This window comes from Squalius cephalus, assembly GCF_949319135.1.
Source record: "Squalius cephalus genome assembly, chromosome: 25".
Taxonomy (NCBI): domain Eukaryota; kingdom Metazoa; phylum Chordata; class Actinopteri; order Cypriniformes; family Leuciscidae; genus Squalius; species Squalius cephalus.
The window spans coordinates 2,215,759-2,230,152 of record NC_137146.1 but is presented as its reverse complement, the minus strand read 5'-3'; the positions used below and the strand labels follow the sequence as shown (position 1 = coordinate 2,230,152).

Sequence of the window (14,394 nt, the reverse complement as noted above, 5' to 3'; positions counted from 1 at the left end):
TGTACACATCCACCTCCTAAACCCCGCCCCCCAATAACATGTCAGCCAATCCAATGTCAGCAAACCTGAAAGTGCACAATGATTGACAGGCGTCTACTGTTCGTGATCATGGTCAGATAGTTTGTTGCTGTTGTTTCTCAGGACTCTCATTTTACTGATTTCTGTCAGGTAAGAGGGATTTTAAACATTATATTAATGCACTAAAATGTACTATAATATAAGAATGGATTGTTTACCTGTTTGGGTGAACAAATTAAATGAAAATATGACGTAAATAAAGCAATAAACCATTAGAGGCCTCATGTCACAGTCTATTTAGCCATCTGACTGTAAATAAAAGATGTTTTTGGCAATGCTATTCAAATGTTAAAAGCCAAAAATCAGTTTTTAAACTAAATTTAGACAATGTAAACATAATTTACAGCTCAGCGTTGTAATTCTTGTGGTTTGTAGCACCACATGAAAAGGTCACAGTGAAAGGTTAGCATGTTGTTTTTCTACCCTACTGAGGTTGAATCACACTTGATAAGCGAGGATGTGTGTTTCAGAGGAACCTGTAAGTGTTCTAATGAGAAACGAGACAGAGACGGACACTTCGTGGGTCTAGATTTGGCTCTGCGTCAGTAATGTGCCAGTAACTCGTGCGGTGAGAAGCTGAGATGGTGTGATGCTCCACAGCAGGTTCATTCGACCTGTCAGGCTTTATTTCATCCAACACAAGAGAAACTGACCAACAAACAGACCTTCAGTTTACACCATCTCCACCTTAACACAGCAGGAACCAAACTGAGCACGACATGTGTAACATTGTGTTTTTGTATTAATGTTGTATTACGAGAATTGTTATTATTTTTTATCTTATATATATTGATTTAATTCAATTATAAAAAAATATTTTTTTTTCATTATTTTTTCAAATAATTCAGGATAAATTAATTAATAGTGCATTTATTAATTTAAATTATAAGACATAAATAACTGTTTTAAAAAATAATTCAAAATAAATAAATTGATTAAAATTATATTTATATTTTTTAATTCTAAAACAAATAATTATTTTTAAAAATATTTTTTAAATAATTCAAAATAAATTAGTACTATTATTCAGTGCTTATTTATTATTATTATATAAGGCATATATTTATATATACACAACATGTACAAATAATAATATATACTATTATTATTATTATTATTATAAAATCACAGATTTGATTTGTTTATTTGTGTACATTAATTTACTTATGTCATAACAAATAGTCTATGTGAATTTCCATGTGTTTGAATGGTTAAAATATTACGCAGTATAAAATACAGGCCCTGAACAATAAAAACATGGTGAAAACTTTTTTTTTCAAGTATTTTTTTACTTTTACTTATTTTTTAAGAGTATTTTTGCAATATGGCTAATCCAGTGTCAGCATACTTATATAAATCAGTGAGTGGAAGCTAGCAATCTATCATACACGTATGTAAGCATCATCTGACATAACGTGCTCATTACAGTAAATTCGGCCTGCTGCTGTCCTGCCGTGTCAGCTTTCACATGCGTGATAATGAGGATTGGCATTTTCTTACGCTAGCAGGTCTAAACTCAGACCCTGTGAGCTCAGGCCTTCTTCTGTTAGCAACTTTTGTGCTGACCAATCAAGAGTCCAGAAAAGACTAAAAAATATGGGCCATTTTTGTTCATAAATGACATTTCATAAGCAGTGGTGTCCTCTAGTCAGGAGAGCACACTAGCCGTACGATACAAAACAGCCTCCGATCGACTTTTGAGGAAGTATCCTTAAGCTTTTCCTGAAAAAAAATACCACTCAGGTTCAAGACTCGTTCACATAAAGGATAATAACTATAGTGATAACTATATTTGTGTCTATATAGCGCCGTTGCGCTTCAGGCGATCCGAGTTCGAGTCCCGACTCGTGGACTTTCCCAATCTTTCCTGTCTGCTTACTGTCCTGTCATAATGAAGGCAAAAACTCTAAAAATAAATCTTAACTATATTTGTGTCTACAATGACAGATGATAGTGTACTGTTTTTTCTAAGCGCGCAACAATTTTGTCGTCTGTCGCTTTAAATGCTTGAGCTCGTTAAAGTAAGGAGGATTCTGATTGGCTGTCAGTGTTTTCATCATTCATCAGCTGAAAGAAAATCGCTATGAAAGTGATATCGTTCTGTCTATTCGAAGCCCGCTACAATTGTGTCGTCTGTCACTTTAAATGCTCAAGCTCGTTAAAGTCAGATGGATTCTGATTGGCTGTCAATGTTTTTATCGTTCATCAGCTGGGGGGAAAAAAATCACAATGACAGTGATGATACTCTGTTCTGTTTATGCGCGCTCTGCAATTTTGCCACTTTAAATGCTCGAGCTCGTTCCCAGCAGGAACATCGCAAACAATGAAAATGAATGTATCACTTGTATTAGTTTCAATATATATTTCTACAGGTGGTCTATTCATTCGTTTCCTAAAACACTCTCCTGATAAGGCGTAACAGATTTGAAACTGCGAGGACGTTCTGTAACGTTATTATTTATCGGCTGAAATGCTTAGGGAAGAGTCGGTCTTCTTGTGCCGGCCAGGTGATGTCCCAGTCTGGAGCATCAGTGGGAGGGTTACACCTTTCCACTGAATAACAACAGCGAGCGACGTCTCGGGGGACGATATTAACCGTGAGCAGATGGAGACACTTCTCCTGGCCTCGCACGCACCTCGCAGAAAAAGACTGAATGTAGATTTTGTGTGCATATGGAGAGTTTTCAGGGCTTGTTTCTCATCGCTGGCTCGTTTGTGATCGGTGTTGGTTTGTTGTTGTTGTTGTGTAGCTGTCTTACCCTCCATGGCGTCAGTGATGTAGCTGGTGGCGCTCAGGGCCCGGTCTCGGCCCTCCTGGGGCAGCTGGGGCAACAGCATGCTGCTCAGCTCATTGGTGGAGTTGTGCCCCTGTAAGACCAGAACACTCACATAAATGCCTTCATAATGCATTTTTACAACTCAGTGGTTTCTCTTTCACTTATATTTATTTTACAATGTTTTTCAAATAATATGAATTACAATGCAAGTTTACAAAAACAAAAGGTTGGTTTGAGGTTGTCAGGGTGATTGCTAGGGTGTTGCTATGTGGTTGCTTAGGGCATTTCTAGTATCCCTGTGCAGTTGTTAAGTGTTTTAATGCTTTTAAGCACAGTTTTACAAAAACAAAAGGTTGGTTTGAGGTTGCAAGGGTGTCAGGGTGGTTGCTACGGTGTTGCTATGTGGTTGCTTAGGGCATTTCTAGTATCCCTGTGCAGTGTTTAATGCAAGCATTTTAAATGTTTTTAAGCACATTGCAATGTGGTTGCTGGGGTGTTTGGGTGGTTGCTAGGGTGTTGCTATGTGGTTGCTACGTTGTTGTGGGTGATTCCAAGGACATTCCTAGTGTTGCTGTACAGTTTCTACTTGTTCTGAATGATTTTAAGCACATTGCTATGCAGTTGCTAAATGTTCTGAATGATTTTAAGTTCTAAAGGCATTTCTTGTGTTGATGTGCAGTTGCTAAGTGTTCTGAACAAATTTAGACAAACAGCTATGTGGTTTCTAGGGTGACTGGGTGGTTGCTAGGGTGTTGCTATGTGGTTGCGATTCCAAGGTACACTGCTAGAGTTGTGCAGTTGATACAGTAAGTGTTCTGAACAATTTTAGACAAACAGCTATGTGGTTTCTAGGGTGACTGGGTGGTTGCTAGGGTGTTGCTACCTGGTTACTACAGTGTTGTGGGACATTGAGATTGCTACTGGGGCTGTGAAGTTGATAAGTGTTCTGAACAATTTTAGACAAACAGCTATGTGGTTTCTAGGGTGACTGGGTGGTTGCTAGGGTGTTGCTACCTGGTTACTACAGTGTTGTGGGACATTGAGATTGCTACTGGGGCTGTGAAGTTGATAAGTGTTCTGAATGATTTTAGACAAACAGCTATGTGGTTTCTAGGGTGACTAGATGGTTGCTTGGGTGTTGCTATGTGGTTGTGATTCCAAGGGCACTGCTAGTGTTTCTTTGCAGTTGCTAAGTGTTCTGAACAATGTTAGACAAATAGCAACGTGGCTGCTGCGGTGTATGGGTGGTTGCTAGGGAGTTGCTATGTGGTTACTACGGTGTTGTGGGCCATTGAGAATGATAGTTTGGCTGTGCAGTTGCTAAGTGTTCTTAACGATTTTAGACAAACAGCTATGTGGTTTCTAGGGTGACTGGGTGGTTGCTAGGGTGTTGCTATGTTTTTGCCATTGCAAGGGCATTGCTAGTGTTGCTGTGCATTTGCTACCTGTTTTGAATTATTTTATGGACATTACTAAGGAGTTGCTAAGTGTTCTGAATGATTTTATGGACATTACTATGGAGTTGCTAAGTGTTCTGAATGATTTTAAAGGGTATTTCTGGTGTTGCTAAGTGTTCTGAATGATTTTAAAGGATATTTCTGGTGTTGCTAAGTGTTCTGAATGATTTTAAAGGGTATTTCTGGCGTTGCTTTGCAGTTGCTAAGTGTTCTGAACAGTTTTAAGCACATTGTAATGTGGTTGCTAGAGAGTTTAGCTGTTTGCTAGGGCGTTGCTACAGTTTTGTGGGAGATTGAGATTGCTAGTGTTGCTGTGCAGTTGCTAAGTTTTCTGAACGTTTTTAGACAAAAGCTATGTGGTTTCTAGGGTGACTGGGTGGTTGCTAGGGCGTTGCTATGTGGTTGCCACAGTGTTGCTGTGCAGTTGCTACCTGTTCTGAAAGATTTTAAGCACATTGCTGTGCAGTTTCTAGGGTGACTGGGTGATTGCAAGGTGGTTGCCAGGCACTACTATGTGGTTGCTAGGGTGCTCTGATAGCTCCACCCTGAATTCTCTCAGATATTCTGGTCTCTAGATATGGCTCAGCAAACACTTTATTTTACATATCATATTGACTTAGCTAAAAACACACATATTAATCTTCAACACTCAGTGGCATTTAAAAATCGATTCTGTTTAGTGCAAAACAAAAGATAATAAAATCAGCTATTAGCCCTCAGCAGAAAATGTCTTAAGTGCTAATGGGTGTTTTGGGAGATGTGATCATTTTTGTCAAACGCTTTTATGCATTTGTTTTCTAAACGTTTGCTGGAAGAGCCTGTTTTAATTGTTTTAATATGAGGCCTTTGAGACAATGACATGATGTCTGACTGTAACAATGACCCTCTGATTATATAATGTGTTTTTGATCGCAGGTAATCAAAGGAATGACGCAGGAGCACTTCACATCGGCCCACCATAACGCCCACTGCTGCTGTTCAGACGAGTGGGAAACACCGCTGTGTGTGTGTGTGTGCGCGCCTCAACTCTTATTCAACATCTGTTGCTACGTAACCATGACTACATCGCCAAGACAACAGGGTTTCCATGCCTCTAACACACAGTCCAGACAGTTCTCAGACTCCTTTCTGAGTATTTCAGATTTCTTGGCATGACGTTGTACTTCCGTTTCATTCAACTGGCTAAAAATTATGAATGTTGACCCCACATAGAAAAGAAAAATCACTTATAATATATCAAAAAGATCTACATTTTTTCCACCTAGACAGCAATGAGATTAAAGGGAGAGCAAACAGCTATTTTACATCGTCAAAATATTACAGTTTTTACTGAATATTTACTGTATTTTACTGTATTTTAGATCAAATAAATGCAGCCTTGGTGAGCAGATGTCGTCGTTGAAATGTCTTTCAAAAGAAATGACTTGCAAAGGCATTAAAAATGTACCAAGTCCTAAGTTTTGAGTTGTAGTGAATATGTAAATATAGAGTTGGTTTCAATTTATTTCTATATTTTAGCACAACTATAAGCAATTAATCATTAGACAACAGCAATAAAAATATCATGCATTTTGAAGAATTCTATAATTATAATAATAATAATAATGATTATTATTATAATTATAATAATGAGTATAATTATAATTATAATAATGATTATTTTTATTATGATAGCAATAATATTGACAGTACCTTATACAATATTATGTCATAACTCAAATGAAATCTCAATATAAACTTATTAATTAATTAATTAGTTAATTTTTCATAATCTGAGCTGCTTCAGCTACTAGCTGCTAAACATTTCACCCAAAAATTAAAAGAAAAATAGAAATGATTTTGCATTAAAAAATGCAGCCTATTTTAACTTTTATTTAAATTTTACATCATGCAAATAATGTCATCATGCAACACAAAGCTTCAAATATATATTTTCTTAACTTTATCTTTACATTCTAGTGTGAAATATGACCTGTAAAGTTTTTTTTTGTCAGATTCACTCCATGCAATATTCTTGATAACTTCTGCACTGTAAACATCATCAGATTACTGCTACATTCGGCTTAATAGCTGATAATGCAAAACGTCTAGACAACAGCAACAGAAATCCATATTGTCTGTTGCACTTATTAAATTAAAATAACCTCAGTCTTTGTATTAGAATTATTCCATTTGACATGCGGACAAATGTACATTTGCGAACGTGGGAAAGAGCAGAAGAGGTGGAGGTTCTAGCAGAACACTAATCATTACACAGCATGTTTTCAGTCGGCCAATAAAAGAAAAGAACTCGTCAAAATCAGCTGAGAAAAGGCAAGAGCGTAATGCATATTATCAATGTGACTGACAGCTATAGAAGGACTGACTATATGAACATAACACACACACAGCAGTCTGTTCTGCACTTGTGTTAGTGTTTGAAGACGATGATGCTGTTTAGGAGACATTTAAGTATTTTTTTAACACTTTTATCCCTGGGTTGAATTTTTTACATTTTTTTTAACTTTCCATTCATCAAAGAATCCTGAAAAATAAAATGTATCACGGTTTCCACAAAAACATGAACTTTCAACATTGATAATAATCATAAATGTTTCTTGAGCATCAAATCATCATATTAGAGTGATTTGTGAAGGATCATGTGACACTGAAGACTGGAGTAATGATGCTGGAAATTCAGCTTTGATCACAGGAATAAATTACACTTTACTATATATTCACATAGAAAACAGATATTTTAAAATTGGAAAAATATTTCCAAATTTTTACTGTTTTTATTGTATTTTTGATCACTGCCTTAGTGAGGGTAAAAGCATTATCATATATTTGATATTTTAGCACAATGATAAGTAAATAATCACTAGGCCATAGCGATAAAACATTATATGCATTGTGAAGAATATAATAATCATAATTATTATTACAAATTAACCATTTATCGGTGTACTGACAAATTATGTAGAAATGTGTAAAGAAGTATCAGTCAAACTTCTTATGATTACACTGTAAAAAGTTATTTTTTCCAACTGGATTATGTTTTACAAGAAAATAAATTTCAGTCATTCTACTTCAAAAATGCATCATTTAATTCAATGTGTTATGTGCCGTTTCTAGTGACTAGCAATTTCTGAGCGTTTCCCCCATTTTAATTTCTTCACAAGATTGACTCATTTCTCAACAAGAGAAGCTTCCAGCAGCGGCACTTGATCTACAGACCCAGAGCGACTCACACATGTGCTTCATTACAAATCAATCATGCCGTTTCCAATTTACGGGATTCCAGCTTGACCAGCCCTGCTCATTTTGATTAGAAGCTTAAAGTCACTTACGCTTTCCTCTTTGACCTTCTCCATAGTGCAGGTGGGAAGTTGCAGAGGAGACAGCGGCCCCTGGCCTGACACCCCGTTCTGGTCCATGGCTACGAAGAGTTTTCCGTTGATGTTGAGGCTCGGGAAGAAGAACTGGGAGCTGTGACTGCATGTGCTTTGAGCGCTGGTCCGTCTCCGGCTCCAGGGAAGCGCCAGTGAACCGCCTCGACTGTCCGAATCTCCGTGATTGCTAAACTCGTCGTCGGCGAAATCCACCTCCGAGTCTTTGTTCGGCGGCCGGAAGTTGAAGATGCTGACCTGACTTTCCCGTCTGGCCCTCAAGGATAAAGTGCGGACCAGCAAAGAATGTGTTTGCTAGAAATAAAGAAAGAAATTTGAGGCTTTTTCACAGACGAATTTCAACAGACAGAATTCAAATTTATTGTGTGACTATTATAATAAATCCACCTTCATCCCCTCTATAGTGTCCAGCTTGGCTGATTTGTCGTCCCCCGTCATCCCTTCTGACATCGGCCTCGAGCTTTTCCGCCGGTCGAGATTCCCTTTGCCTTGCGAGGAGAACGGCGACACGTCAGCGGTCAAGATGGACTCGGTTTCTTGTGCTTTCTGAGCAACCTGAGAGACACCGGACAAAAAGCTCACAATACTCTATACTCACAATATAGCATTCATTTCTTATTGCTTAAATCAGGGATTCGCAAACTTTTTGGTCCGCCGAACCACTTATGCCGAGTTCAGACTACACGATATCAATCCAAAAATCTGCACAATCCATTCCACGTAGGGTGTCTTTTAAAGGGATAGTTCACTTTGAAATAAAATTTTGGTATGTTTTAGCTTACCTCAAGGGCATCCAAGATGTAGGTGTCTTTGTTTCCGCAGTAGTTTCAATTTTGATATTTTTAGGTCAAACCGTTCTTGTCTGCCAGTCCTATAATGCAGGTCTGTGGTCACTGTCTCAAAGAGCATGCACAGAGTCCAAATTAAACAATTCCCCATCGTCCAAATTAAACAATTCCCCATCGTAAGTACACATTAATGGCCTAAGACACGAAACGAGCGGTTTGTGTGAGAAAACGAACAGTATTTATATTGTTTATACCTCTTGTAACACAACCACGTCCACGTCCAATGTGTGCGCAGACTGATGCATAGATATATACACTAGATGTCGCCTTGGCTACTGCATTCGTTCCAATGAACTGCCGTAGCCAAGGCGACATCTAGTGTATATATATCTATGCACCAGTCTGCGCACACGTCACACACCAGGATGCGCCCGCGCCCTCAGATCACTTGGACGTGGCTGTGTATAAGAGGTATAAACGATATAAATACTGTTCGTTTTCTCACACAAACCGCTCGTTTCGTGTCTTAGGCCATCAATGTGTACTTACGATGGGGAATTGTTTAATTTGGACGATGGGGAATTGTTTTAATTTGGACTCTGTGCATGCTCTTTGAGACAGTGACCATAGACCTGCATTATCTGACTGGCAGACAAGAACGGTTTGACCTAAAAATATCAAAATTGAAACTACTGCGGAAACAAAGACACCTACATCTTGGACGCCCTTGAGGTAAGCTAAAACATACCAAAATTTAATTTCAAAGTGAACTATCCCTTTAAATAACTTTTTTGCTCACCAGCGACAACGGCTAGTGGTTTTCTAAAGTTACGAGCCACTCAGAGTTTTCACTGGGCACAATTATGACATCGATACCATGGGGAAAACTGCCATATAGTTATTTTTAATATTAGCTCATAATTTGAAAGCAGGTTTATTAGGCTGCTGTCACTTTAAGACCTGATGCACGGACCCAATATACTGTTACACGTGTTATCTTTCTCAAATGTTTACGTTCACTTAAAGCATAACGGACTGTGTTTATGTGAATACTCGCCAAGACCGACATTTTGACATTATTTTGTGTGTATTTGACTGTTTAAGCGCAATAAGCATAGAAAAATAACTCAATTTAGTCCTGAGAGGCGGTTTTGTTCGCACACACTCTGGGTGTAAAATTATGCGCAATACAACGCTGAAATATGAATACGCTCCATATACGAATATGGAGAAATGAAAGAAAGACGATGAACACTGCTTCGACAGCCATTGTTTGTTTACTAAAGTCAGTCGCAAGTTCCGCCTTCTCGATGACATCACGCACGTCGTTAAAGACGGCAAGCGATGATTGGTCGAGAAGCAACATGTAGTCTGAAATGCTTCTTGAACGCAGGAGTCCAAATAACATATTCTGACTATCGTAACAGACAAAAATGTTGTGTAGTCTGAACCCAGCATTAGACGTAAAACATATACATAAATATTTTAATAATTTAAAAAATCATTCTCATGCTCACGTTTCTCTGATGTTGGTTGATGATCACATGACATGCAAGTAAACAGATACAATATTTAGTCTTTATTTAATAAATGTTTATTTAAAAAGAGGGCTAAATAAGATTATATATTGCAATTATTCTGCGATTTGAACTGTGATATGATAAACATTTAGCTGGACTTAAAAGTGGACTCTTTACATTCGCACCAGTGGTTTTAGGAACCCAATTAAATTTAATAAGATTATTAATTATTATTATTAACATTAGTAGTTATAGAAGTAGTTTCACCTTTAATTATGAAAACTGTAAAATGAAAATTAATGTGATAATACTATAATCATATTTTCATTTTACACTACAAGTTACACTTGTAGTTACACTTACACTTGGGAAGTGATATCAGGCTATATCAGGATTTCAGTTTTATTTCGCCCCATTTATTTATTTTAATGTTATTTAATGAATTATTATCATGAACCCTGGTTTGGGATGTGAATGGAGACATGCACAGCTGATCTGGACGGTGACCCCGACGTACCTGCTGTTCCTTCTTCAGCTGCTCCATGGCGAGCTGAAACTCCTGCTCTTTCTGCAAGGCTTCGGCGATCGTGGCCTGGTTCTGCTCCTCGTACGCCATGGCCACCACAGCCAGGATCAGATTCACCAGGTAAAAGGAGCCCAGGAAGATCACCACCACAAAAAACACCATGTACGCTTTTCCCGCGGAGCGCAGAGTCTGTGCATCACAGAAATGGCATCGAATCAAAAGGGCTGCAATGATTCGCAAATTGCTTTATCATTTGTTGTTTGAGATGTGCAATATAGATGCATTGGTCAGGCTGATGAATCAATCATTTTGAGATAATCTGCATTGGCCAAAACAAACTCAATTACCAAAATCTGCCAAAAGTGAATGGAGGAAAATAGATAAATAAAATTAATTTCTATATACATTACCATGCAAAAGTTTGTGGTTTATAAGATTTTTGATGCCTATATATATATATTCACTACCGTTCAAAAGTTTTTTGAAGTCTCTGCTCACCAAGGCTGCATTTATTTGATTAAAAATATAGAAAAACATACAATTTTTTAAATATTATTACAAATTAAAAGAAATATTGTTTACTGCACTATATGTTAAAATGTAATTTATTCCTGTGATCAAAGCTGAATTTTCAGCATCATTACTCCAGTCTTCAGTGTCACATGATCCTTCAGAAATCACTCTAATATGATGATTTGATGCTCAAGAAACATTTATGATTATTATCAATGTTGAAAACAGGTCATATTTTTGTGGAAACTGATACATTTTATATTTTTCTTTGATAGAATAAAACAGCATTTATTTGAAATCGTTTGCACCATTATAAAATGTCTTTACTGCCACTTTTGATCAATTTAATGCGTCCTTAAATAACAGTTTTTTTCTTTTCAATACTTTTGAAAGGTAGTGTAAATGCATCTCAATTGCTTTAAGTAAATTAGAGGGAAAATCAGGAACTTATGGCAGATGTTGAACAACCTGTACATTAAACCGCATTCAGTTGATGGCTGAATGTCACGTAATGAGAGAGAACAGGAAGAATACTGACGTGATGATAGAGGTTTTCCCAGTAATCTTGAGTCATGAGTCTGAAAAGGGAGAGGAAAGCCCATCCAAAGGTGTCAAAGCTGGTGTAGCCGTAGTTTGGGTTTCGTCCAGTCTTCAAACATTCAAAACCATCTGGACATTTGCTGCAGAAAAGAGAAATAACTAGTTCTTAAAGAGGCCATGTTTCAAAGTCTAGTTTTCAGTCTCTACTAGAGCAGGTTTTCCTGCTTGAATGTTGATTATTCTCCTCATATTCTCCACTGTTGCGGCTCCTCTCTTCCCAGTCTGTCAGTAACGCTCTGTTTACTTCCTGTCTCTATGAAGCCCCTCCTTCTGAAAAGCACACTGTGCTCTGATTGGTCAGCTGGAGCAGTGTGTTGTGATTGGCCGAGCACTTTGAGTGTGTTTGGGAAAGCCCCGCCCCTTTCCATAACCGCCAGTTTAACACACTACTAACTAACTCAACCAGGCCCCGCCCCTTTATTCTGCGTATAAATTATTTAAATGAGGAATATTGTGACGTGTTCGTTCCCGGAAGAAACTCAAGACTACAATGGAGGCGTTTCAGGAGTTCAGAAACACTGACACTGATATAGAGAAGAACTTCTTCATGCTCAAACAGCAACATTAACACAGTGAAGAAAGATGAACACGGAGAAAAGCATAACAGGTCATCTTTAATTGCATCAAATTGTTTATAATTACTTCATCAGGGTTATTAAATTCTGCATTATGCAGGTCAGACAAGTAATTTGGTGAGGTCAATTTGTAAAGAAAGACTAAGCTCCTGCGCACATATATAAACGCGCATATCTATAGACTAAACACATAATATGCAAGTGCAAATGTGCATTTTTCAAGTTTACAAAGAGATGATAACGTTTTTCAAAAATGTTCAAAACTTGCACCTTGGATCCTGTTTCAAAGTTTGCGTTCTCGAACTCCAAACACTGGTGTCGTGCGGATGAACGACCAGAACACATTAAAGTTTTCTGTTTGAACGGTGTCGTGTTAGCGGCCCCTAAGTTAATAACTAATGATCTTTGCAACAGAAGTGAATCAGTCAAAACTAACTTTATCTGGACAATAACTTTATTCTAGATCTGCTGTAAAGCCTAAACAATCTGTTACTGTAATCTCCTATTATCACTAACACCGTGTCCTAACCAGACGCGATGCGATAAGATTCCAGCGACAAATGATTTGTCTGTCCACACTAGACGCGACGCGACTGCGAGATGCGTCAAAATCAATCAAAACCCACAGCCAATCAGAACAGCGTGTGGGCGGAGTCGGCCAATCAGAACAGCGTATGGACGGAGTCAGCCAATCAGAACGGTGTGTGGGCGGAGTCAGCCAATCAGAACAGCGTATGGGCGGAGTCAGCCAATCAGAACAGTGTGTGGGCGGAGTCAGCCAATCAGAAAAGTGTGTGGGTGGAGTCAGCCTATCAGAACAGTGTGTGGGCGGAGTCAGCCAATCAGAACAGCATGTGGGCGGAGTCAGCCAATCAGAACAGCGTATGGGCGGAGTCAGCCAATCAGAACAACGTATGGGCGGAGTCAGCCAATCAGAACAGTGTGTGGGTGGAGTCAGCCAATCAGAACAGCATGTGGGCGGAGTCTTGCGGCACCAGAGAGTAAACCTGACGGCACTCGCTAGAAAATGGATAAGTAGCTACATAATCAAATTCACAAATATTACACCATTTAAATATTATTAAAAATACATAGGCTACTGAGTTACTAAAACAATCTTTGTCAAAGAATACACTTGTTTGTTCACAGTTTGAACGTTCTTGTTTCCATTTGTTTAATTTGAAGATCTGAGGTGAATTATCCACTGTTGCTTTTACAGCCTCAAAGCTGGAGCACTAAATGATATTCAGAGTCACATGACACGCTTTTAACATTAAATAAAGCACATAAACAGTGCCTGAGATTATCATCGCCACACTTTGTGTTTGTTGTTCCAGCGCGACGTCGCAGAAAAATAGAAACCGTTTCTAAAATAGACTCGTCGCGTGTCGCCGTCGCGGCTGGTTAGGACAAACACTCTGATTAACATGGAAAAGAGGCATTTTATCGCGCGTTGAATCGCCTGTAGTTAGCACACGGTGTAAAGCTGCTTTGAAACAATCTATATTGTTAAAAGCACTATATAAATGAAGGAGACTATAAACTCAAACTGATGTCCAGTGGGACCTTTAACATAGGCATCAAAGGTGAGCGATCTTTGTACACTTTGTCTATGACTAATACTCATAGAAACTATAGTGGGAGGCTGGTGGCGCCAGTGGTGCGAGTCTGTGCCCGTCTTCTGCCAGTCTCGTTCCCTTCGGGCAGGCGGCGACTGGCTCTCAGCGACTGGCATGCTGGAAGTGTGAGGGTGCGGGTGACGGGCGCTATCGCACTCACACACCTCGCCGTGTCCCTGAAGGACGTGCTAATGGACGGGCCCCACTTCATTTCGATTTGGACAGGGGCCCTCGGACCCCAGACACACTGATATCAACCGCGGTTTCCTTTCTCGTGTGGCACTCGATGCCAGAACGTGCTCTCCGACCCACACTACTCTACAGCAAACTTCAGCACAAAAACATACTGATGGTTCAGTTATCAACAAAAAAAATAAAATAAAATCAGTATTGAGTTAATATTATTTCATCGTGGTTTTAAAAACAACACAAATTCATCATGGTTTTAAAATCAACATTTAATCAGGATTTTTGTCCATATTTGATCATTATTATTTTATTATAGTTTTAAAATCAACATTTAATCAGGATTTTTGTCCATATTTGATCATT

The 14,394-nt window shown here is 38.5% G+C and overlaps 1 protein-coding gene across 1 annotated transcript in view; it reads right to left on the bottom strand.

Annotated features, from left to right (window-relative positions):
• Positions 1 to 14,394, bottom strand: part of scn5lab (sodium channel, voltage gated, type V-like, alpha b) — a 175,836-nt gene that overhangs the window by 78,398 nt on the left and 83,044 nt on the right. Inside the window, exons 9-13 of the mRNA XM_079862460.1 lie at positions 11,587 to 11,728; positions 10,527 to 10,724; positions 8,089 to 8,256; positions 7,642 to 7,995; positions 2,838 to 2,946 (exon numbers count right to left, since the gene is read on the bottom strand). Of these exons, the coding sequence (XP_079718586.1) occupies positions 2,838 to 2,946; positions 7,642 to 7,995; positions 8,089 to 8,256; positions 10,527 to 10,724; positions 11,587 to 11,728 (971 nt within the window). The remainder of the gene's footprint in view (positions 1 to 2,837; positions 2,947 to 7,641; positions 7,996 to 8,088; positions 8,257 to 10,526; positions 10,725 to 11,586; positions 11,729 to 14,394) is intronic.